Source organism: Daucus carota, chromosome 1 (assembly GCF_001625215.2).
Source record: "Daucus carota subsp. sativus chromosome 1, DH1 v3.0, whole genome shotgun sequence".
In the NCBI taxonomy this organism is placed as follows: domain Eukaryota; kingdom Viridiplantae; phylum Streptophyta; class Magnoliopsida; order Apiales; family Apiaceae; genus Daucus; species Daucus carota.
In genome coordinates this window covers 54,697,499-54,720,774 of record NC_030381.2, presented here as the reverse complement: position 1 = coordinate 54,720,774, position 23,276 = coordinate 54,697,499, and the positions used below count along the sequence as shown (strand labels likewise).

The window sequence follows — 23,276 nt, the reverse complement described above, 5'->3', positions numbered from 1 at the left end:
ATATATGCTATATTGTTCAGCACTTCTCTATGAGTGGACAATTGTTCTTGCGCTAAAAACTGTTCTTACTTAAATGACACTCGAGTACAGAATGTATGTATTTTATTCTAATTAATTTTTAACAGATAACTAGAGTACATTGGTACCTTCTAAGCCATTATTTATTAATATGTCTGATAATTTTATTATCAGAAATTTCCAATGTAACTGTGAAGATCAATAGAAAATTGTCTGAGTTACAAGAAGTAGTCATACTCTCCAATAGCTGAAATGGTTTCCATTACTGATTCATCTAATACATCATCAACAATCTGAATGACAATTTCTTCAGTATCATGCCTCCTGCCACTCCAACACTGAGGTTTTTCCATGTCTTTTCGGACAATGTGTTCGAGTTTACGTGGTAGTATTGATGGAACAAGATACCAGTGAACTTCTTTCATCACCTCTTCAACCACATCTTTGCCAAGTACTCCAAAGGCTTGAGTGTCGGGTCTAATAAACGATGACCATCTGATGCATTCTACATTCTGTTGGCTTACCTCCTGTAAGACGTCGTTTAGAAAATCTGCAAAAAGATCCCTTCTATGGACTGAAAATAAGTTGAGAAGTTGGCCTGATGAGCGCGAGTTCTCTGAAAGCTCCTTCCAGTTTAATTCAGAAGCTTGCAAAACTGTTCGTATGCAGCTACATATATTGAGTTTAGGATCAACTTGATCGACTTTAACTGGTTTTTCTTCAAACGTAGCATGATCAGGTTCTCCTTGAGGTTTAGCTGCACATTGGTTCTTTCTTTAGTTTGAGTTCAAACATAGAATGTCAAGAAGAATTGCTGATTTTAATTTCTTTAAGACCTACCAGGATGGTTCATCTTGCTACTGGGGCTGGTGACATCCTCGCTAAACAGTGAATCTAGTACCGAAACTGGACTTAGATGTTCCTCTGTTTCTTCAAAGCTTCCCTCAAGTTCGATTCTGTATTTGCTAATATGATTTGAGGAGGGTACTTCTGCTGACGATGTCAAGATCTGATTCTCCAAATTTATATCCTAGAACACGAAAAATGCAGGACAATCAAGCAAGCAGAGAAGTTATACGACAATTTTTATCTAGTAAGATCAATTGCAAAGTTAAACTAGCATACCTGTGTTGAGCATTTCAAATATTGGTATTGCTTTCGCTGTCTGGTTGTACTGGTGCTTTCTTCAGCATCAGTAGAGTGAACGTTGCTGTCCTTAGACGGCATCTCTGAGAGATTTGCAGATACTGACTGTATCGTATCGTTCACTTTCAGATTCTTCTGACAATCTGCAAATGACCAGTATATTGAACTATCTCAAAGGCCATACATTGGAATCTAGAAGCATAGTAAGAAGATAAAGTGATTGTTGATTTTACCATTGGAGCTCAAATCTTTAGTTAAAAAGCCAGTTTCGTGTATCTTTGCAAGTTTTGTTGAATCATCTTCATTTTTAGGCTGCAAACTGTTGTCCTCTGTCTCCATCTTCGGACAAGAAGAGGCCACGAAGCCATGTTTTGGTGAAGACAGTATTCTCTTCAATGTCAATCTTGGGGTTTCTTTGCCTGATACACTTTCACTCTTCCCCACATTTTTTAGCCTTCTTGAAAGGCGTCTCTTTGCCTCTGAATCCCTTTGGTTAGAGCGGCTAACAGTGGCACATTCACTGCTGGTCGCCATCTGAGCTGCACTGCTCGGCCCTTCCTCTCTATGCTTCCCTAACTCGCGTCTTCTGTGGTCTTTCTGGCTTGCCTTGGGAGCAATAGCTGAATTTGAAGTACTTATGATCTCATCGTCCTTCGATGCACATTCTTGCTCGTTCATTATATCAAATAAGGACTTGCGAACAGTATGTTGAGGCTTCTGATACTTATGAAGGGCACTACCAGAGCCAGATTCCGGAAGATTGTTCTCCTGACAGGTAGTAGTTCTTGCTGTCTTTTCTTGCATATCCTTTTGGCTTTCGATATGTTTCATCAATAAAGAATTCGGATCTTGTAGAAGTTTCAAGAAAAGATCACTGTTCGAATTCAAAATATCAAATGCATCCAAAAGCTTCCTAGACTTGTGCAATTCATCATCCACAGTTGGTCTACTACTAAGATTTGGCGTATCAGTACTTCCCCTTCGAGACCCTGTGCTCAAAAAATCAAAATCTAGAACTTACAATAAATTGAAACAAATCAAAGATAGTTCAATCAAAGGCCTCTTAGTCTAGTGGTATCCGACTGATCCTCTCTACTGGAGGTTGTGGATTCGAACAGTCAAAGACAAGGTGGGCGTGTGAGTGTGCTCGATCAACAAAAAAGGAATAGATAAACATGCATATAACTAAAGATATTGAGATGTTTACCAGTGACTTGTTTGTTCTCATGCTTTACATTGGACAGCAGCTTGTGAGTTGGAGCAAGAGCCTGGGGATTGTTGCAAATACCAATAAGCTTCCATTTGCAGTTAAGCTGCGTCTTCTCGGTGATCGTAGTCCGTTTCCCTATAGTTTTTTGCATAGCTGACAGGAGACAGGTAATGATGCTGAATTTATTTTACTTCCAAGCCTGAAAGTTGCAAATCAAAATAAACAATGCAGTAGTACTATTGTTTAGTTTCAAGAATGAGATCAAAGTGTGAAAGAGGGAGGGAGAGAGGGAGGGAGAGAGGGAGAGAAAGAGAGAGAGAGGGAGGGAGGGAGGGAGGGAGGGAGGGAGAGAGAGAGAGAGAGAGGGGAGAGAGAGAGAGAGAGAGAGAGGGAGGGAGGGAGAGAGAGCACCTGAAAGAGCCACTGAGATGATATATACAGAAGAAAGACTGTGACATGAGCAACTGAGAAAATGAACAGGAAAGAATGCAAGAGGAAACAGCAGCTGATATATAATAATGCAAACTAAAAGTCACCTTTGCTAGAAACTACAAACAATGTCATAAATCTTTGTGCAATCATTTTAATGTCTGAATTTCATGTCTCCTGATATGGAATTTACATTTCTGGCACTAAATTTAACACATTCATTGATCCAAACTTGTACTCCATACATATAACTTGGCCAAGTCATTCTCATTTTTCATGCAAAAATAAAACAAAAATTAATATTCAACACTATACTCATCATTTTCATACAAACAGTCACTTTCATTGACAGGCCAACTAAATGCTGCATTCCAAAACAAGATTTACAGTATGAAAAATAGTGATTGGATTATGACTGGTTTTACAAACTGTGTGCCTGTTTGTTATTACTCATCCTGGTTGCATTATTTAAAGAAAATGGCAGACCTTGATTCAGGAACACTCTGTCTTTTTCTTGTAAAAACACTTCCCGTGACTGACCCTTTTCAATTCATTTAACCATTAGCCCATATAAGTGTGTGTGTTTCACCTTATCTACCAGTATATTACAATTTACAAGTCTTTTTATCTTTATGAGCATGTTAGATGTTGATAAAGAGATGTTGTGTACAGTGGATCCATCGATGTTGTGCATGTAAGAGCATCTCCAGCAGCGTCCCAAAGAGGTTCCCTAAATATATAATAAACAATTCAAATTCTAAATAATAGGGATCCTATATTGATTGACAACTCCAACAATGATCCTTATTTGTCTTTCCTATTATTATTATAATATTAAATTCAAATTCTTTTAACAAAAAGATAACATAAAATATGTGGGAAAGAGTGTGCAAAAGATGAGAGTTGAATATTTAATCATTAAAAATGAAACGAGTAATGGGTTAGGGATTCCCTACTTATGAGGAATGGAAATTGGATCCTAACATTTAGGGAATGAGTAGGGACTCTGCTGTAGTGAATTTTTGTGCATATTCCTTAAAATAATAGCTTAGGATCTCATAGCTAATCTGCTGGAGATGCTCTAATACTTGACCACACTAACAGCAAACGAGAACAGGCTCCAAGAATACATTAATCACGCTGTACAATGGGCACAAAAACAGAAAACAATTTTACAGGCACCAAAACTCCAGACCACATTGATGTCGTACAAGCTGAATTGTTTATAGCAAGTCACCAGCACTGAGGTTTTTCCATGTCTTTTCGGACAATGTGTTCGAGTTTACGTGGTAGTATTGATGGAACAAGATACCAGTGAACTTCTTTCATCTTTGCCAAGTACTCCGAAGGCTTGAGTGTCGGGTCTTATAAACGATGACCATCTGATGCATTCTGCATTCTGTTGGCTTACCTCCTGTAAGACGTCGTTTAGAAAATCTGCAAAAAGATCCCTTCTATGGACTGAAAATAAGTTGAGAAGTTGGCCTGATGAGCGCAAGTTCTCTGAAAGCTCCTTGCAGTTTAATTCAGAAGCTTGCAAAACTGTTCGTATGCAGCTACATATATTGAGTTTAAGATCGACTTTAACTGGTTTTTCTTCAAACGTCACATGATCGGGTCCTCCTTGAGGCTTAGCTGCATATTGGTTCTTTCTTTAGTTTGAGTTTAAACATATTTGATGCACCTTGAAAATAAAACAGAATGTCGGGAAGAATTGCTGATTTTAATTTCTTTAAGACCTACCAAGATGGTTCATCTTGCTGCTGGGGCTGGTGACATCCTCGCTAAACAGTAAATCTAGTACCGAAACTGGACTCAGATGTTCCTCAGTGTCTTCAAAGCTTCCCTCAAGTTCGATTCTGGATTTGCTTAAAACAATCGTCACCTTTCCAACCAAACACACAAAATAATTAAAGTCACCATCTATTGTCATTATTTCTCTGACTCCATATCCTCCACCATATTTTAACAAAGTCCCGTTTAAAACTATTCTATGTTACACTTGTGCATGAAGAAGAAACCACACTAATTTCGAAACTTTGCAAACTCATCTCAAATAAGAAGGTAGACAGAAACTGATAAACATGAACAAGCTTATGACGGCAATATTTATGATTTGAAATTCAACACACGACACCAAAACAAAACTCATGAGGCTTAAACAATAGTCCACTCATTCCTGGTTACAAATCCCATGATGTTGTCGATACCTCTTCTTTGTTTTTCTTTACGTTTATCGTTGTCCAACTGCCTTAAATTCTCAATATAATACACAAATTTGTGATCCATTTTTTTTGCCAATCCTAATGAATCTGAACACTCTTCGACGGTCTCAACACCTACTTCAGAATATAACTTTAATGGGTCCCAGTGAAATCCTAGATCATACAAGTACCATAACCCACTTATATCACTCCAATTCAACATAATATTCCAATGTCTCATACTAATATCTGTTTCCCCTCCCTTGCTCGTGTCCAAAGATTCCGATATTACTCGCAAGATTTCATCCGATCTCATTGTTTCACAGAGAATCAAGCATATAATCCGAAATGAATCCGCATCATGATTTTTAAATACTTTTATAATTGAGTCTTGAAATACAGAGAAGGAGGATTTGGCAGGAAATGAATCATAGCTAGAATCATACCATAAGATCTCCGATTGTGTAAAATTGTAATTTGTTACCCTAAAAAAATCCTTAACCAAATACCACTCGCTACCAATGCAAAAACCAACAATATAAATATTCGGCTTATAAATTAAAAAATCAACCTTATATTTACCATCAGAATAGAGTGTTACTATCATAAATGGTTTTTCATAAGAATGTTCATCTCCTAAACACAATTTATTATCTAATTCTTCTCCTGTAAATTTGCTCCCCCCAAAAGCAGCACGACATCGCAACTCAATGATAAAAACAATGAAATTATAGGTGATATGAGAATCAGCACACCTCAGGTTAAAGACGAAGCGATCTTCTTTCCCTAGACCGTTGGGATCAAATTCTTTATTCCGTGCACGCACATCCATTTTTCTTGTCGCCTTGGCCCGTGAACTTGAAGCCATAAACTACTGCTCGCTGTCGAAATCAAACAAAGAGGAGAATAGCTGCGGCAAAGATTGGCTTTCAGAATTAGGCTAGGTTATGTTTATCTGGGCTTTGAAGCCCAGTGAGAATTTCAATTTATTTCTATTTTATAATTGTCGATTTTCTCTGACCTAATCCAACGCCCGGTTAGTCTCGTTTCATAGTTTTGAACCCGAGTATTCCAGCATTATTATAAAACTAGTATTTTCATTGAATATTCTTTTTACTTCCTCTGTCTCATAACTCTTTCATTATTTTAAAAAACAAAAAATTACATCTTAAAGTAGATTAAAAATTATTTCAGATTACATATTTTTTTTATTTTTTCACTTGATATAATATTAATAAATTTGAGTCAAACTTTGGTCAATTTGACCGGCACAAACCCAAAGATGACAATTAAAATGGAATGGTGGGAGTATTTTATAATAGATTTGTTTATATATCATGTGATGTTGCATATTGATATAGGTTTTTTATAACAAATTCGTTTATACATCATGTGATGTTGCATATTGATATAGATTTATAAGTTGCACGTGGGTTACTAAATTGAGATGAAAATGTTTGCTTTTAACCTACCTCCTGAATATTTGCGTAATCTTTAGATACCTGTAAAAAAGAATTTACATTATTGTTATATATCGAAACAATTGAAAATACTTAATTCTATTATTGAAACGATTAAAAATTGAGAAACTAATTAAACCACAAAAAGAAAAGAAACTTACAGATTTGTGATAAATGATAAATATAATTAATACTAGCGTGTACACGGGCATTCAATTTAAATCAGATTTTAAATGAATAATTTATTCTATATAAAATAACATTAAATTTTAATTTAATTAATTTTCTTAGTTTAAAATTATACCTTCCTAATCCATGTATTCTAATTGATTAATATAATTCAAATGCTTAATAGATTAAGAGTTAAAATATTCTTTATAAAATAATTTTTATTTTCAATCCTATACTGCATTTTATATGGGATATATATATTTCGTAATAATAATTTCATTATATAAATATAATAAATCATACTTATAATTTAAACAGGATCATGTTAACGGTTAAAAATACAATCTCGAATTGAGACAAATCTTTGGTGACTACTTGTTCCTTGCAACCTTTGATAATTTCATGTTTCTTTTTTTAGAATGTTTGTAGCTCCTTCTGAGTTGTAGTAAGTGCTAGATTTGTCATCCTGGTTTGTTTTTTGCATTTGAACCATTCTCCGGTAGGCCTTCCAGACTGAAGAATTGCTATGTTACCAGCTCTATGGACACAGCAAGCCGGTGAGCAATGACTATCGTTCTTCTTCCAACTGAAGCCTGATCCAGAGTTTCTTGCACCATCTTTTCAGATTGTGCATCTAATGCACATATAGCCTCATCAAGCAAAAGGATCTTTGGGTCCCTGATTAAAGCTCTTGCTATTGCTATTATCTACTTTTGGCCACCATATAGTTGCACCCCGGAGGCCCGGACTGCCTTACCTACTCAAGGCAGCAATAAGCTTCACTTTAGTCGAGTCAGTTGATCAAAGAAAGAGATCTATACTTTGTTAAAGGAAATTGAACTAATACAACTTGCTCAAGTATCATATCCTTCAGGTAGAGAGGGAAGTATAGCTACAAAAAAGAGAGTGGATTCAGGAAAGTATGACTCCCTTATCTCACATTCATATGTTCCACTTCCTATTGAAGCGTTTCTTGAGACACTGTATGATCTTTCCATGGGTTACTGCTCACACTTTGGCTCTTCATTTCAGTCCTGACCGGAGAATTTTCTTAAATGTTACGGATACCTACTTGTATATTAGCAAGTCCAGTGTTCGGATAATTCTCTGTGCTAGAAATAATATATCATTTAGTTTGATTCCCAAACTTTTTACCCGGTGACCGATACGTAGAGAATATATAATGATTAAAATCTTAACAGATGTTTATTTCTCCCCAATTTCCTACATAATTCGCTTAAACAATCTGATGTAAATGATCTAAGTGAACTAAAAATGGGAATATTTAAGAAAATGGACCATTGAGTTGCTGTCTCTAATACATAAATGTAACACTGCCACTTTCTCTTATTAAAAGCTCACTTGCATTTGTGTATTACAAAGAAAAAGGTCTTTATTTGTATTAATAAATACAAATACAACATCATTTGACTTTATTTGTGAAACCAAAGATAACACAATTTTTCCACTGTATTTACACATATACAACATCCATAAGAGGTTTGCCAAAAAGTTCCTCTTCTACATCTAAAATTTGATTAACTATGGCGTGGAAATAATGACGAAGCTCTTTATTCAACAAAAACTGAAACCAAAAATCTTTATATAATTTTACAGATATTGGATTTTCATTTAAAATTTAGAACTCTTACTTCTTATAATAGAGTTGCACTCCACTGGTATAAACTGCTTTGCTAATCTAAGAATTAATTCAATTTATATATCTGCTCATACATTTCAAGTGTTAAAACACAACTACCGACAATTATATTGATGCAAATAGGTATATGAGATTAATTATACAACTCAATTCTTAGGATTCTCAACTTGGTACCGGTCACAATACGCAAAACAATAGCATATATCCTCAAACATAATTGACAAGAACAAAATTACCTTATCATCTTTTTTCCTGTCAAATTCTTCTTCCTCTATCCCACGCAAAACACTCAGCTACCACATCCTTAGTCGTCCTCTTCCATTTCTTTTTTCATACTCTAATTTTAATAATTTCTTCGACCCTTTCGGCTGGATATTCAAACCTGTGTTTTTCTTGTAGTGATCTGTTTCATTAAGTCGATTGGTTGTGATGATGGAAGGCTGCAGCATATATATTAAAGCATGACATGATTGTATATTATGTGTGCAGCATAAATATTAAAGCATGACATGATTGTATATTATGTGTCACATGGATTTATATGCCCTTGGTTCTTCTTTAATATATAAATAGATAAGAAGAAATTAATAATTTATTCCGTCTTACAGTTCCATGCAATATTTGTTCGATAATGTCAAAAGTTAAGAACTTGAATAATCAAAGCAGAAAATTGACAACATCTGAAGTCATATATGAAATGAGTTTCATTCTAACCTGTGAAGCAAGACTCCGCAGCTGGCGAACTGCTTGAAGCTATCCATCCATGTAAACCAGCGGACCAGATAAACCTACTTTGATATCCACACGGCTAATTAGTTCAATTTCTGTCATATTTAATACCTGAAACAGTTCTGATGATTTTATCAATTACTGGAATCTTGTCAACTATAAATTAAAAGGTAGAAGCTATTACCTTATAAAAGATCTTAAGGCAAATCTTCTAGTTATTTATCATAAATATATGCAACATAGCCTGTAATTGTTCGTCTAGGTCATTTGTTAACAACACTCTTCTCTGACCTTCCCTTTGAGTCTAGAGCTTTTCATTATTAGCTGGAGGTATCCTGTTTTTGGAAATTACCTTTATTTAATCCTTAATATGTACTGAATAAATACAAAAATATTTCAATGGGCAATAGAAGAGTCATAGAAGGATGTTTAACCTTAAGGTGCAGAGGGATCCTTCCGTCATTAGAATCTGTCAAATGATAAGCATCGCTGTAGCAAGGATCACTGCTACTAGTCAAAGTAAGTACACTTGGAGGAACATTAAGAAGAGCAGAATCATTTCTTCTAGTCAACAGTAGAGTACTTCAGTTGGAGTACTTCAGTTAAATTTCTGATGCTAAATAAACAGATGCACAACGATGATGAAATAATCAAATTATTAAGTTCTGAACAAAGTAAAGAAGCTTTCATCATTCAATATTCATAATTAGCCTCAATGCTGAAGAACCTGAAAGGATATAAATATATAGATGAAAGATAGGCTAATTATTTCCTGCACACAATGTTTCTGAATCCATATTTAAATGATGCAATTTGAGGAACTCTAAAATAGATCATTAACTGTTAGGCTCAGTTTGCTGCCTCTAAGCTTTCAAGATTATGAGTTACTAAAGTTTGAAATCACTGATGGAACTCCTCAAATATTACCAATCCGAAAGCAATGATACAACCTGTTGACCTATTCTAATTCTTGAACTCCTGATAATTACTGATCATAAATATTGGGATCGAAGAAATTGAAAGGTCAGCCAAAATGCTCAAGTGATATATAATAAATGTTGATAATCATGCGTGCTTCAACAATGTATTCCTCTAAAGCAATCTTGGATGAATATGAGTGGTGCCTTACAATATTGGATCCAACCTCTTTCTAAAGCTCAGGGTGACATCTAACATCTTTCAATCTATAAAATTACAATCTCATCAACATCATATGAGATTTAAACATGACAAAGCAATCAGTTTATGGTATCACCATGAATCAATATGTCATACATACATAAATCACATTTTCATATATATATATTAACAGCTAAGAAAGGCGACGTACAACTTGGAACTTGCTTGAGTTGTTATAATTATACAAACAAAACAGTATCCACATTAAAGAGAACCCCACAAAAAATTATGCAAGCATAAGCCAGATATAAGGAACTAAAGCTTTAATGATTGATATGAGAGGGGGGGGGGGGGGGGGGGGGGGGGGACAATTATTTCCCAAAACGTAGGATAAGCTTTCAAAATACAAGATCCGTCTTTTTTTGTCTGTGTCCAAACCTTCTGCCTAATTTTCAGGTAAGATAAGAAACTGTATTTCTTCTTATAACTTGTTTTTATCTTGTTTACGTATGTTGGTACAAGGCAAAACACAATTCAGATCGAGTTGTTTGGCAAGAGGACATGATGAAAAGCAAAATACTTTATGTATGCAGTGATATGTATGGTGTAAGGTAATAGTAACAGTTACGGAAGCGGAGCAGGCTAATAGGATACATGGCTAATGATGTAAATAAAATAATCTCGAAGAAACCCCATGTTGTGCTAGCAGATATAGAAAGAATAGATGACATATAAACAAATTGTGAACCAGCAAGTATAAGCAACAATGTCTTACTATTGATTCAATTATTGTACTTAACCAGGTCCACAAAGACAGATCCAAACTTCCCTCCATTAAGGTATTAACATTCATAACTAATTAACATGCATGCTATCAAGATCAATTGCTAATCAGTCTATATAATCCAAACGTCATCAACTATATAATTATCAATTCTAAAATCTATAAGACAGCAAAAAACACCAGGAACCTTGAAACTGAAGAAAAAACAATTTCATCTTCGTTATAAATTAGGGATGCATAATGCCCAATCCGGTATCCTGATCCCAGCGACTTCCATACTATCATTGTTTCTATAACACAAGCCATTTCACAAGAAATCCACAAGAGGATATTTAACAGCAGATCGTGTAATCAAAATCCATGTCAAACATATGGAAGACCTTTCCACTTGACATCAATAAACATGCTAACACAATCCCTTTGAATGATCTTACAAGGTTCTCCAATCTGGAATTTCATGCGCTTCTTAAGCTGAAAAGTTTGTCCACTAGTTCGTAAAGACAGGTCGACTTTAGTAAGCAGGGGGGATCGCATTGGCACCACCACGTGTTTTGTCAAAAGTTTTAAGTCATCCTTTATTTTTAAAAAGTTTTCTTTCTTCCTAGTAAAGAGTACTCTTCGAAACCCCTGTGCAGTATAGGTGGTAATGTCACCATAAATTTTGACATGATCAAAATATTTGTGATGAAATACGAAACGGACTTCAATAATTGCCAGAACAGCAAACGAGAACAAGATATAATCAATAACAGCAAAACTCTTCTCGTTGGCACTCCTCACAACTGAACGAAGTGGCTCATCAAACCAAGGCCTTTGACGTTCATTAATTTCAGGAGATGATTTGACAAATCCTTTGATGTTCACATGTCCATCAACGTCCCTGAGATCAATTTCTATGGAAAAAAAATCCCCTGGTGTAATAGCTCGTTTGGGCTCTTTCAAAGGTAAGAAGTTGGAACCCTGCGCCAAGCAATATGCCTCATCCTCACTACGATTGAAGATGCTGCACCAGCCCTTCGAGTCCAAAATCTTAACAGATCCATATAAATTCACCTCCTGCTCATTTGGGTGGGAGATAAACAAAGAGAACACCTCTAAAAGTTGTGAAGCATATAAGCTAGGCTCATGAGTCTGAAAAAAAGACCAAAAGGAATTATATTAGATAGCATCATAAATACCATAATAGAATAAATTGAGAAAAATAATGTATCTTTTTAAAATATAAATTAATGCATTTATGGAAGAGGAAATTGTTAATGCCATAAAATAGAACCATGACTATTACAGGTCAGCATCTGACACAACTGGGTAGTCAGTCATGTCCAGTAATGAATTTCAAAATCTAGCCTTGGGCATAATTCATGTTAGCTGACACCTTTCAACACAATCAAAATGCTTTCATAAAGGAATACCTGTTAAGCTTGTACGGCCACAAAAACTTTTAAGAAAAAAAATATAACATTTCCTCCAGCAAACAATATCCTTTACAACGAAATCAAATCAGGTACACACATTGTATTCAAGTCTCAAATATATGAACTTTATCCCTACACATATATCATAAGTTTTGTGTTCATTTAATTTGACCAATAAAAGGCACATAATTTACATCATTCCTAATCCTCCTAAAAACTCCAACAATACATTAATCACTACAGTACAATGCGCACAAAAACAGAAAACAATATTACAGTCACCATAACTCCAGACCGCATTGATGTCGTATAAGCTAAAGTGTTTCTAGAAAGTCACTAATTCCATCACAGATATTAATCAATAAAAGAAGTGTTAAAACTAAATTTATCCTTAAATGCTTAAACTCATCCAAAAGCAGGCATCAAACTCTCCACATCATTACAAAAATTTCACAAAAACATACCTAAACAATATAAATTAAACTTTATGAAACTAATCTCATACTAAAACCAAATCAAAAACAGAACACATACTAAAAGCATAAGTAAGTAGGCTAAATTAATCAATCTGTTATCAGCTAAAGCCAGAAGCTCCATTCAACCAATATATCATATTTGTATACGAATTAAATTAAACCAAATCAAAACCACCACAGAAATAAAAATCCCAACTCACTAAAAAAATTATATATGTTCAAACAAACACATAAATAGTACAAAATGGAAAGAGGAAAAAAAGACAATTATAGAGTCAAAAGCAATGATAAACAAATATAAATAGAAAATAGTACATTTATGTGTACTATTTATAAACAAATATAAATATTACACATGTTCGTGACAACATGCAATAATGCTGATATGTTACGATATGTTACGGTAGGATTGCAAATATAGAGTCAAAAGCACTAAAAACACACATGATAAAGACTTATCGACGAAATACAAGAACATAAACAGAAAAACATACCATAGAACAAAAGCGTGCAATTCTGTCATCATCACACCAAGGCTTGTTTAGGAGTGATGGTTCGCACCATTTAACATGCACCCGCACATAAAATCCATTCAGTCCTTGAATGCACTTCTTTCCACCATCATAATTAGTAGGTTCAAAAGATTGAGTACCCTGAACAATTATTCCATCATACCCCCTCAAATCCATTGAGATTTTAAGTGGTGAATAGGCTGGCACAGCCACAAGGCTCTTGGACAATGCGATTTCAGTTCCCAACGTGACCCATTCACTCTCCTCTTGTATCACGTTAAATAGATGATTAGTATAGCATGTTTTAGGTAGAATCAATGGGTCACACTCACCACAAATCAGACCAAAGACTTCAACCCCTTTACCATCCTTCCCTTCTTCATCTTCAATTAAATACATACTATGAGAAGCATCACTATCTCTAAACAGAACTATTTCCACTTGAGCATATACCCCAAATGTAAAAGCCACACACTGTAATTCAACAAAATCACCTGCATCGCCTTGAAATTGAAGGGTATATAACTTCTCAAAATCATTAGAATCAAAGGGTTCATGGGTTGTTTTAGATAAAGGTTTTTGACCACGAGCAATAACAGCTCCGGTGTGGACATTTTTTATGTCAACAGCTAGGTGAGGGTCATCAAAAGTGGGGATTTCTCCCGGACTCGATAATTGTAACAAACTGTTGATAGTACTAATGCCTTGGGGAGAATCAAATTGATCTCGCTCATAAACTATGAACTCCCTGCCTTGTTTCAAATCCAAAATTCTGATATCACCATACACATCAAGGCTTATATTGTCGTTATAAACAACTTTGGCCTCTAATATTTCGATAACAGCCTCACATCTTACATGGCTGTACTGCTCAACCAATGGATCTAATGTAATGGTTTTGGATAGGCTTTTATTATCTACGCTGGTTGATCCTAACTCAGTTAGGTCCTGTCGTCCTCCTTCCACAACCACAGAATCATCATCATCAGATTCAAGTAAATCTAAGCTTGAACCATGACGTTCAAGTACATCAGATAGTAATAAACCAAAGTTCAAATCATCAGATTCAGATCCAGCAGGTTTTTCCATACTCTAATCTACACGCAACATAATAAAGTTTTCAAAAAATTATCATCGGATTGAAAACATTTTCAGCCAATCAAATACAGAGATTCAATTGAGCGAGATAATAAACAAAATCACATACGGAGATTCAATTAAGAGAGATAATAAACAAACCTGTGTGTTGTGAAGATTAAGATAATCCAACCGCCGCCCTACAGCACCAGTTTGCTCCGCCGGATCTATTACCAAACCAAACCTCTGCCCGCTTTGCTCAGGAGTTTATAATTAAATTTCTAACACGAGAAGTTGAAAATCATGGAACTCTTCAGTTTATTTTAAAATAAATATTTATTTATAAGCGAAAATAATTTTAATTTTTTGATATTCATAATTTATCAGGTATAAAAATTAAAAATATAATAATAAAATATGATAAATTTGTTTTTTTAAGTGATCCTTTATATGTTTGAAAATCAAAATTTCAAAAATAAAATTAGCACAAGAAAATTAGAAATTTCAACTTCTCATATTCCGCTTATAAATCAAAAGTTTATTTATAGATTTTTTCCTACACAAAAATACGAATAAGTTATTTCTAATTTATTTTCTGGAATTTTAAATTCGATAAAACATCACACATATCTTTTTTGAAAGCAGGATAATATTACGATTCATTTATGTTATAAACAAAATAAAAGGAAGTTTGTAAAAAAACAAATAGATGTATGTTTTGTGATTAGAATATGATTTTATTTTTTATATAGTCTAAATACTTCAAAATAAATATGAACTATTATATCTTGTTGTTTGATAAACAATTAAAGTTACATAATTATAATAAATATTAATATTTCAATATAATTTAGAATTATACTTTTAATAATCTAAATTAAATAAAAGAGGATTGTGTAAATTGAATTCGTCCCATATTATTTATATTTTCTAAGCAAATAAAAGGAAATTTATAAAAATCAAATAGAAGTGGGTTTTGTATTTAGAATATGAATTTAGTTTTTTCTAAATCAAATAAAAGATGTTTTTTAATTAGAATATGATTTTTAATATAAATCAATAACTATTTATTCTACTTCCTATTTTATGTTCTAATCATCACTATATCAATATACTTATAAAAGAGAAGTGAGAGACGTGCAAGTCGCATAACTCCGTTTTATTTTTATAATTTTCTGAAATATAAGTTATCTTTTTAAATTTTGAATATATTGAAAAAAGTTTGAAAACGGTAGTTTTCCATTTCGAAATTATTGTGACAATGAATACGGCACGAAAATGTGGAAAAGCTTAGGATTATGCCTAAAAAGTAAAAAGACCAAAGGACTAACTTATGCTTTAACCAAGTCTTGCGTGCAGGCAAATTTTTTTTTTTTTTTTTTTTTTTTTTTTTTTTTTTTTTTGTCAAAAAAAAAAAAAAATTTGCCTGCACGCAAGACTTGGTTAAAGCATAAGTTAGTCCTTCGGTAATTCGGTTCTTCCAACTAAAGCTACTTATGTCTATTGCCATCAAATTAAGGTAGAATAGTGCTGCTGTCTGGTATAGTGGTATGGTATGAGCTTGAGAAACAGCCATAAATTTCAGCCCATGAATTAACTTCATACTTCATACTCGCCACAGCTACACTTACAGAAGTATACAAAGTTGCAAACTGGCAGTCACAGCCTTAAATTATCTTAGTTACAGTAAAATTACAAATAAACAGTTACAATGCCTAAAAACTAGAGAATGCACAAGAAAGTGATTAAGGTTGGTGCAACCCCTCATGTCCTCTTTTAGTAGTTCAATTGACTTTTGACACGCATTTTAAAGTGGATAAAATTAATATATATAGTTTTAGAGTTAAAATATAAAGTGTTAATTTATACATCTTAGAATTGTGCAAAAATAGTCACTACTAAAAGGAGACGGAGGGAGTATACAACTTGCTTTCATTTTTCTTTTAGATGGAAGAAACACACATGATACTACTAAAGACTAGTGATTGGCATATGATTTGATGAGCAGATGTAGTGCATTTGATTCTCTAAAATATACCTGTCTTCTAGCTCCCAACAACAATATTAACTGGAAGAACTTTTAACCCAAGGCATGCAAGAAATATTGCAACTTCGCTGGTAGACCAACTGAAGTAGTATGTGGTGTAATACTCGATTCAGAGAGTAAAATTTCCATCACATACTTAAGCATGAAGTATATCAACAGTTGAACCTAATAACATCATAGTATATTGTGTTAGGAGTTAGAACTTAGAAGTCTTATTAAATTAGTAGTCATGTAGTATATGAATGATATGAGGATATGATAATTACCATCACAATTTGAAGTTTAACGGTAATCAGGCCATCTCCAGCAGTTGTGATAAAAATCCAAATTTAGATCACCAACTGATCTAAATTCTGATCCAAATTTCTGACCTCCAGCAGCTTGATCCAAACTCAAGATCAATGGCTAAACAAGACCCTTTTCAACCTCTTCACCCTCTGTTGGACCTGTAGTAATGACCTATGTCTGTTATTTAAATAACTTTCAGCTTCCAAAAAGGCATACAATAATTGTGATACTACAGACATCGTGATTTAGGATCTTGGACATACTGCGGCAAATCCTTAGTATTACTTAGTTGCAAACCTAAATAGTGGTAGCTTCTGGAGGCCTGTAACCCACATTAGTTAATTAATAATTATTCGGGTTGCTCTCAAAAGATATAACATCTGTTATTTATAAATTACACTAGGTAGCAAACTGAAACTATGTACAGACCAGCATTAGCTTCTGCAGTATCATTCTCCTCAGTCGGGAAAGCAGGCTCTCTAAATGATATCCACAGCCATACCAAATAAACCAACCATCCCACGGATCCGGGTAGTGTGTTTTGATTGATGGTGAGCTTGTAAAACCTAAAATTAATTTGAAGGAGACCAGCAAGTGCAGGGCCACATGCCATTCCAAGAGCACTCGCGCTAACGAATCCTGCTGAAGCCTGCATTCGGATTTTGAGTGCACGCAGTCACTGATATACCGGAGATTCACTGCTCTAGCAGAGCCAAACCTTAATATAAAGAAAAGGTAAAACAAGTGTTATAAAGAAAATTTAGAACTATTAATCAGAACTGCGAGTGCAATCAGAGCACTGTTGTTAATATTCAAATAGAACTTAAATAAAAAGATTTAATACAGAGAGTAACCTTCTCTGCTGGTCATGCTCTCATAATATACCTGCAAGTTTTACGTTGCTACAAAGGAAACACCTATGACGTCTTCAAGAAAGAAATCATTAGATCCACAGGTAGACATGTTATACCTAATGTTTAGTCAGAGTTAAGAATATATATAATGGAACACCAATGACTGATAATTATCATGTAAGCAGCATTAAAATTTGTTTTTCCTGTTACTTATCTTCTAATTATATATATCAAGCAACTAAGCATATGCTGTGTAAACATTTTGCAGCAGCAATTTCCTTGAAATCGGGACAATTTTAGAGAGCATTACTCTGAAGCGTTGAAATGTTTTTGGGAAACCAAACAGAATGTAATACATTTAAACACTAACATTGTCTACCAACAGACAACAGTGGGATAATAATTACACAAAATTAGGATAGGATATCATATACAAGAGTAAACTTCAGAGTTGTGGCCAGAGTTTACATCGATTTTCAAAACGTTGGCGAGAGTTTAAAATTCTCAAAAAGATGGCCAAACTTTAGCTTCACTTTTTAAAAGTGTGGCTCCCGTTAAATGTCACTAACGGGGGCCTAACGGGAGCCACATTTTTGAAAAGCGGACCAAAGTTTGGCCACTTTTTTGAGAATTTGAAACTCATTTTTACCCTTCTATTCGTTCCAAATTCTCAGAAAAGTGGCCAGACTTTGGTCCGCTTTTCACCGTTGGGCTCCCGTTAGTGACATTTAACGGGAGCCACATTTTTAAAAAGTGGAGCCAAAGTTTGGCCATCTTTTTGAGAATTTGGAACTCTGACCAACTTTTTAAAACTCAGTGTAAATTTTGGTCACAACTTTGAAGTTTACTCTATATACAATTACCAGTAAGACAACAAATTGGTATATCAAACATTGTAACACCAGAACTTAAACTAAAGACTAGAACATATGGTACAGAAGAGATTATACGATTATCCTCTTTGCATTGGTGGATGTACGCTGCAGTAATAGCAGTGTGTGTGAGAGAGAACCGGGGGGGGGGGGGGGGGGGGGGGGGGGGGGCGCTTATCCTCTTTCCATTGGTGGATCTACGCAGTGTCGCTGCAGTAATAGCAGTGTGTGTGTGAGAGAGAGGGGGGAAGAGAGGAGGGAGGGAGGGGGGAGGGACAGAGAGAGAGGGAGGGAGAGGATAAGCTTTTAAAATACAAGATCCATCTTTTTTGTTTCCGTCCAAACCTTCAACCTGTCTGGCTATTTTTCAGGTAATTAAGAACCTGTATTTCATCTTATAACCTGTTTTCATCTCATTTACGATATGTTGATACAAGGCAAAACACAATTCAGATTGAGTTGTTTAGCAAGAGGAAATGATAAAAAAAGAAACATACTTTATGTCTGCAGTGATATGCATGGAGTAAAGTAATAGTAACAGTTACGGAAGCGGAGCAGGTTTACTAGGTTTAATATGAGAAGTTGAGGACATGTAGCTGATACATGGCTAATGAAGTAAATAAATCATCTCGAAGAAAGCCCATGTTGTGCAAGTAGATATAGAAAGAATAGATGACATACAAAACAAATTGTAAACCAGCAAGTATAAGCAACAACGTCTTACTATTGATTCAATTACTGTACTTAACCAAGTCCACAAAGACAGATTCAAACTTCCCTCCATTAAGGTATTAACATTAATAACTAATCAACATGCAAGCAATCAAGATCAATAGCTAATCAGTCCATAAAATCCAAACAATTCATGAACTATATATTTATCAATTCTACAGCCAAAAACACCGGTAACCTTAAAACTGAAGAAAAAACAATTTCATCGTCATAATAAATTAGGGATACATAATGCCCAAATCCTGTATCCTAATCCAAGTGACTTCCGTAGTATCATTGTGTCTAACACATGCATATATACATAAGATTCATTAAAGAGCAATATAGCCATTTCACAAGAAATCCACAGGAGGATATTTAACAGCAGATCATGTAATCAAAATTCATGTCAAACATATGGAAGACCTTTCCATTTGACATCAATACAAATGTCAACAAAATCACTCTTAATGACCTTACAAGGTTCTCCGATCTGGAATTTCACGAGCCCCGCAAGATGATGAGTGTGTACACTAGTTTGTAAAGACAGGTTTACTTTAGTAAGCAGGGAGGAATCCATTGGCACCGCTACGTGATTTGTTGAAAGTTTTAAATTATCCTCCACTTCTAAAAAGTTTTCTTTCTTCCTTGTAAACAGTACCCTTTGAAAGAACTCTACATCATAAGTTGTCGAGTACAAAAGCTTTCCAAGGGAGGCAGTAATGTCACCATAAATTTTGACATGAGCAAAAGATCCGCGATGAAATACGAGACGGACTTCAATAATTGCCAGAACAGCAAACGAGAACAAGGTATAATTAACAGCAGCAAAACTCTTCTCGTTGACACTCTTAACAACTGAACGAAGTCGCCTATCAAACCAAGGCCTTTGACGTTCACCAATTAGAGGAGATGATGCGACATATCCTTGGATGTTCACATGTCCATCAACGTCCCTGAGATCAATTTCCATGGAAAAAAAATACCCTGGTGTAATAGCTCGTGTTGGCCCTCGCACAGGTAAGAAATTGGAACCCCGCGATAAGCAATATGCCTCTTTCTTACTACAACTGAAGATACTGCACCAGCCCCTCGAATCCAAAATGTTAACAGACCCATATAAATTCACCTCCTCCTCATTTGGCCGGGAGATAAACAATGAGAACACCTCTAAAAGTTGTGAAGCATATAAGCTAGGCCAGTGAGGCTGAAAAAAAGAGTTAAATGAATTATATTAAATAGCATCACAAATACCATAATAGAATAAAATGAGAAAAAAAATGTATCAATTTATAATATAAATGAGTGCATTTATGGAAGAGGAAATTGCCATAAAATAGAACCATGACTATTACAGGTCAGGATCTGACACAACTGGGTAGTCATGTCCAGACACCATTCAACACAGCCAGAATGCTTTCATAAAAGAATACTGTACATGTTAAGCTTGTATGGCCACAAAACCTTTTAAGGAAAAAAACCTAACATTTACTCCAGCAAACAATATTCTTTACAACCAAATCAAATCAGGTACACTCATTGTATTCAAGTCTCAAATATATAAACTTTATCTCTACACATATATCATATGTTCTGTGTTCATTTGTTTTAACCAGAAAAAGGCACATAATTTACACCATTCCTACGAAATCCTCCTAAAAACTCCAACAATACATTAATCACTACCGTACAATGGGCACAAAAACAGAAAACAATTTTACAGGCACCAAAACTCCAGACCACATTGATGTCGTACAAGCTGAATTGATTATAGCAAGTCACTAACTCCATTGTAGATATTAATCAATAAAAGAAGTGTTAAAACTAAATTATAATTAAATGCTTGAACTCATCTAAAAGCAGGCATCAAACTCTCCACATCATTACAACGAATAAACAAAAACATACCTAAACATATCAATTAAACTTTACGAAACCAAACTCATACTAAAACCAAATCAACAACAGAAGAAGACATACTAAAAGCATAAGCAAGTCGGCTAAATTAATCAATCTCTTATCAGCTAAACCCAGAAGCTCCATTCAATCAATATATTATATTTGTAAACGAATTAAATTAAACAAAATCAAAACCACTACAAAAATCAAAACCACTACAAAAATCAAAATCCCAACTCACCAAAAAAAATGATATATGTACAAACAAACACATAAATAGTACAAAATGGAAAGAGGGAAAAAAGACAAATATAGAGTCAATATATAGCAATGATAAACGAATATAAATAGTACACATATTCGTGACAACATACAATAATGCTGATATGTATGTTACAGCAATGATAAACGAATATAAATAGTACACATATTCGTGACAACATACATAATACTGATATGTATGTTACGATATGTTACGGCATGATTGCAAATATAGAGTTAAAAGCACTAAGAACACAGATGATAAAGACTTATCGACGAAATACAAGCAGCACATTAACAAAAAACATACCACAGAACAAAAGCCATCAATTCTGTCTTCGTTACAGCTAAGCCTGGTTAGTAGTGATGGTTCGCACCAGTCAACATGCACCCACACATAGAATCCATTTAGTCCTCGAATGTACTTCTTTCCACTATAATTAGAAGCTTCAAAAGATGCAGTACCGTTAACGATTATTCCATCATTCCCTCTCAAGTCAAGTGAGATTTCAAGTGGTGAATATGCTGGCACAGGCAAAAGGCTTTTGGACAACCCGATTTCAGTTCCCAACGCAACCCATTCCCTCTCCTCTTGAATCACGTTAAACAGATTATTAGTGTAGCAGTTTTTAGGTAGAATCAGTGGGTCACACTTGGCACAAATCAGACCGAAGACTTCAACCCCTTTTCCATCCTCCTCCCCTTCATCTTCAACACTATCTCTTAACAGAACTATTTCCACTTCAGCATATACCCCAAATGTAAAAGCAAGACACTGTACTTCAACAAAAGCACCTGCATCGCCTTGAAATTGAAGGGTATATAAGTTTTCAAAATCACCAGATTTGAAGGGGTGATGGGTTGTTTTGAATAAAGGCTTTTGACCACAAGCAATAACAGCATCATTGCGGACATTTTTTATATCAACAGCCAGGTGAGGGTCATCATAAAAGGGGATTTCTCCGGGACTTGATAATTGTAAGAATCTGTTAAGAGGGCTAATGTGTTGGGGAGAATCAAATAGATCTCGCTCATAAACTATGAAATCATTGGTGCTGCCTTCTTTCAAATCAAAAATTCTGATATCACCATAAACATCAAGGCTTACATTGTCATGTGTATAAATTTTAGCATCTAATATCTCGATAACAGGCTCGCATCTTGCATTGATGTACTGATCTGATGCAATGGATAAGCTGCTTAATGATCCTGGCCACTCAGTTACTTCTCGTCCTTCTTCTTTCACCGCCACATAATCATCAGATTCAAATCCATCATAGACAGATTCAAGACACTCAACTATAGCTAAGCTAAAATCATCAGGTTCAGATCCATCAAGTTTCTCCATACTCTCAACAGAATGAATTTTAATCTGCAGGAAGCATAACAAACGTTTCAAACAATAATTTTAAGATTGAAAATCACATAAGGAATTCAATTGAGGGGATAATAAACAAACCTGTGTGTGTTGTGAAGACAGAGATGATCCGATCGCCGATTATATATATAATATTATACAAACCTAACCTAACCTAGACCGGCCTTGCTCAAGAGTTTAAGGCCTCATTTGTTAACGAGTTAACCACACAGGCCGAACATAACTGGACGACTCAAAATTCCTCTAGAAGATGAGGCCCAACCGTCCAGAGCTTTAATTTGTTTTGTTGCTGTGACCTCTTTTCCTATCTCAAATTTCTAATCTTATATTTTCACAATATATATTTAATATCATATTATCTTTCAAAGCTTTTTTTTATTAAAAATGTTTAAATTAATTTTTTTTTGGTCCATTATCACTTGACAAATATCTAAGCTCTAACCTACTGAATTTTATTATCATAAATGATTTTTTTTGTTAAAATATGGATTCACATTTTTTGATCAAAAAAACAAAATGAATTTCATTTGGTCAAATATATTATAATAATGAATAC

At 34.6% G+C, this 23,276-nt stretch overlaps 3 protein-coding genes and 1 long non-coding RNA gene across 5 annotated transcripts; all 4 read right to left on the bottom strand.

The window, feature by feature from the left end:
- Window positions 1-85: 85 nt before the first annotated feature.
- Window positions 86-5,852, bottom strand: LOC108227876 (uncharacterized). Its single transcript, XM_017403288.2, has 7 exons — window positions 5,763-5,852; window positions 2,786-3,533; window positions 2,372-2,573; window positions 1,398-2,153; window positions 1,144-1,307; window positions 859-1,048; window positions 86-775 (listed from the first exon to the last, which is right to left on the bottom strand). The coding sequence occupies exons 3-7, from the start codon at window positions 2,523-2,525 to the stop codon at window positions 237-239; spliced, it is 1,803 nt and encodes a 600-aa protein (XP_017258777.1). The 5' UTR covers window positions 2,526-2,573; window positions 2,786-3,533; window positions 5,763-5,852; the 3' UTR covers window positions 86-236.
- A 1,046-nt stretch (window positions 5,853-6,898) lies between these two features.
- Window positions 6,899-10,482, bottom strand: LOC108213154 (uncharacterized). Of its 2 annotated transcripts, none has more exons than XR_001805221.2 (5): window positions 9,462-10,482; window positions 9,212-9,362; window positions 9,013-9,149; window positions 8,535-8,738; window positions 6,899-7,395 (listed from the first exon to the last, which is right to left on the bottom strand). It is a non-coding gene; the product is annotated as an uncharacterized LOC108213154 (long non-coding RNA). The 2 variants fall into 2 exon arrangements; XR_001805204.2 differs by having other exon boundaries at window positions 9,013-9,138.
- A 480-nt stretch (window positions 10,483-10,962) lies between these two features.
- On the bottom strand, window positions 10,963-14,713 carry LOC108207240 (uncharacterized). Its single transcript, XM_017377703.2, has 3 exons — window positions 14,573-14,713; window positions 13,316-14,430; window positions 10,963-12,061 (listed from the first exon to the last, which is right to left on the bottom strand). The coding sequence occupies exons 2-3, from the start codon at window positions 14,420-14,422 to the stop codon at window positions 11,294-11,296; spliced, it is 1,875 nt and encodes a 624-aa protein (XP_017233192.1). The 5' UTR covers window positions 14,423-14,430; window positions 14,573-14,713; the 3' UTR covers window positions 10,963-11,293.
- Window positions 14,714-19,389: 4,676 nt separating this feature from the next.
- Window positions 19,390-22,972, bottom strand: LOC108223716 (uncharacterized). The gene is made up of 3 exons (XM_017398140.2): window positions 22,802-22,972; window positions 21,653-22,714; window positions 19,390-20,389 (listed from the first exon to the last, which is right to left on the bottom strand). Exons 2-3 carry the CDS (start codon window positions 22,688-22,690, stop codon window positions 19,592-19,594), a joined length of 1,836 nt encoding a protein of 611 aa, XP_017253629.1. The 5' UTR covers window positions 22,691-22,714; window positions 22,802-22,972; the 3' UTR covers window positions 19,390-19,591.
- Between the last annotated feature and the right edge of the window lie 304 nt (window positions 22,973-23,276).

Bases quoted from the DNA above. Each gene is read 5' to 3' on its own strand.
- LOC108207240 (XM_017377703.2), bottom strand. From the start codon at position 14,422: ATGGAAAAACCTGCTGGATCTGAATCTGATGATTTGAACTTTGGTTTA. The intron at 12,062-13,315 runs GTATGTTTTTCT...TCTTTTTTTCAG, and splicing joins TTGCACGCTTTTGTTCTATG to ACTCATGAGCCTAGCTTATA.
- LOC108227876 (XM_017403288.2), bottom strand. From the start codon at position 2,525: ATGCAAAAAACTATAGGGAAACGGACTACGATCACCGAGAAGACGCAG. The intron at 2,154-2,371 runs GTAAACATCTCA...TTTTGAGCACAG, and splicing joins TGAGAACAAACAAGTCACTG to GGTCTCGAAGGGGAAGTACT. The intron at 776-858 runs GTAGGTCTTAAA...ACCAATGTGCAG, and splicing joins TAGCAAGATGAACCATCCTG to CTAAACCTCAAGGAGAACCT.
- LOC108223716 (XM_017398140.2), bottom strand. From the start codon at position 22,690: ATGGAGAAACTTGATGGATCTGAACCTGATGATTTTAGCTTAGCTATA. The intron at 20,390-21,652 runs GTATGTTTTTTG...TCTTTTTTTCAG, and splicing joins TTGATGGCTTTTGTTCTGTG to CCTCACTGGCCTAGCTTATA.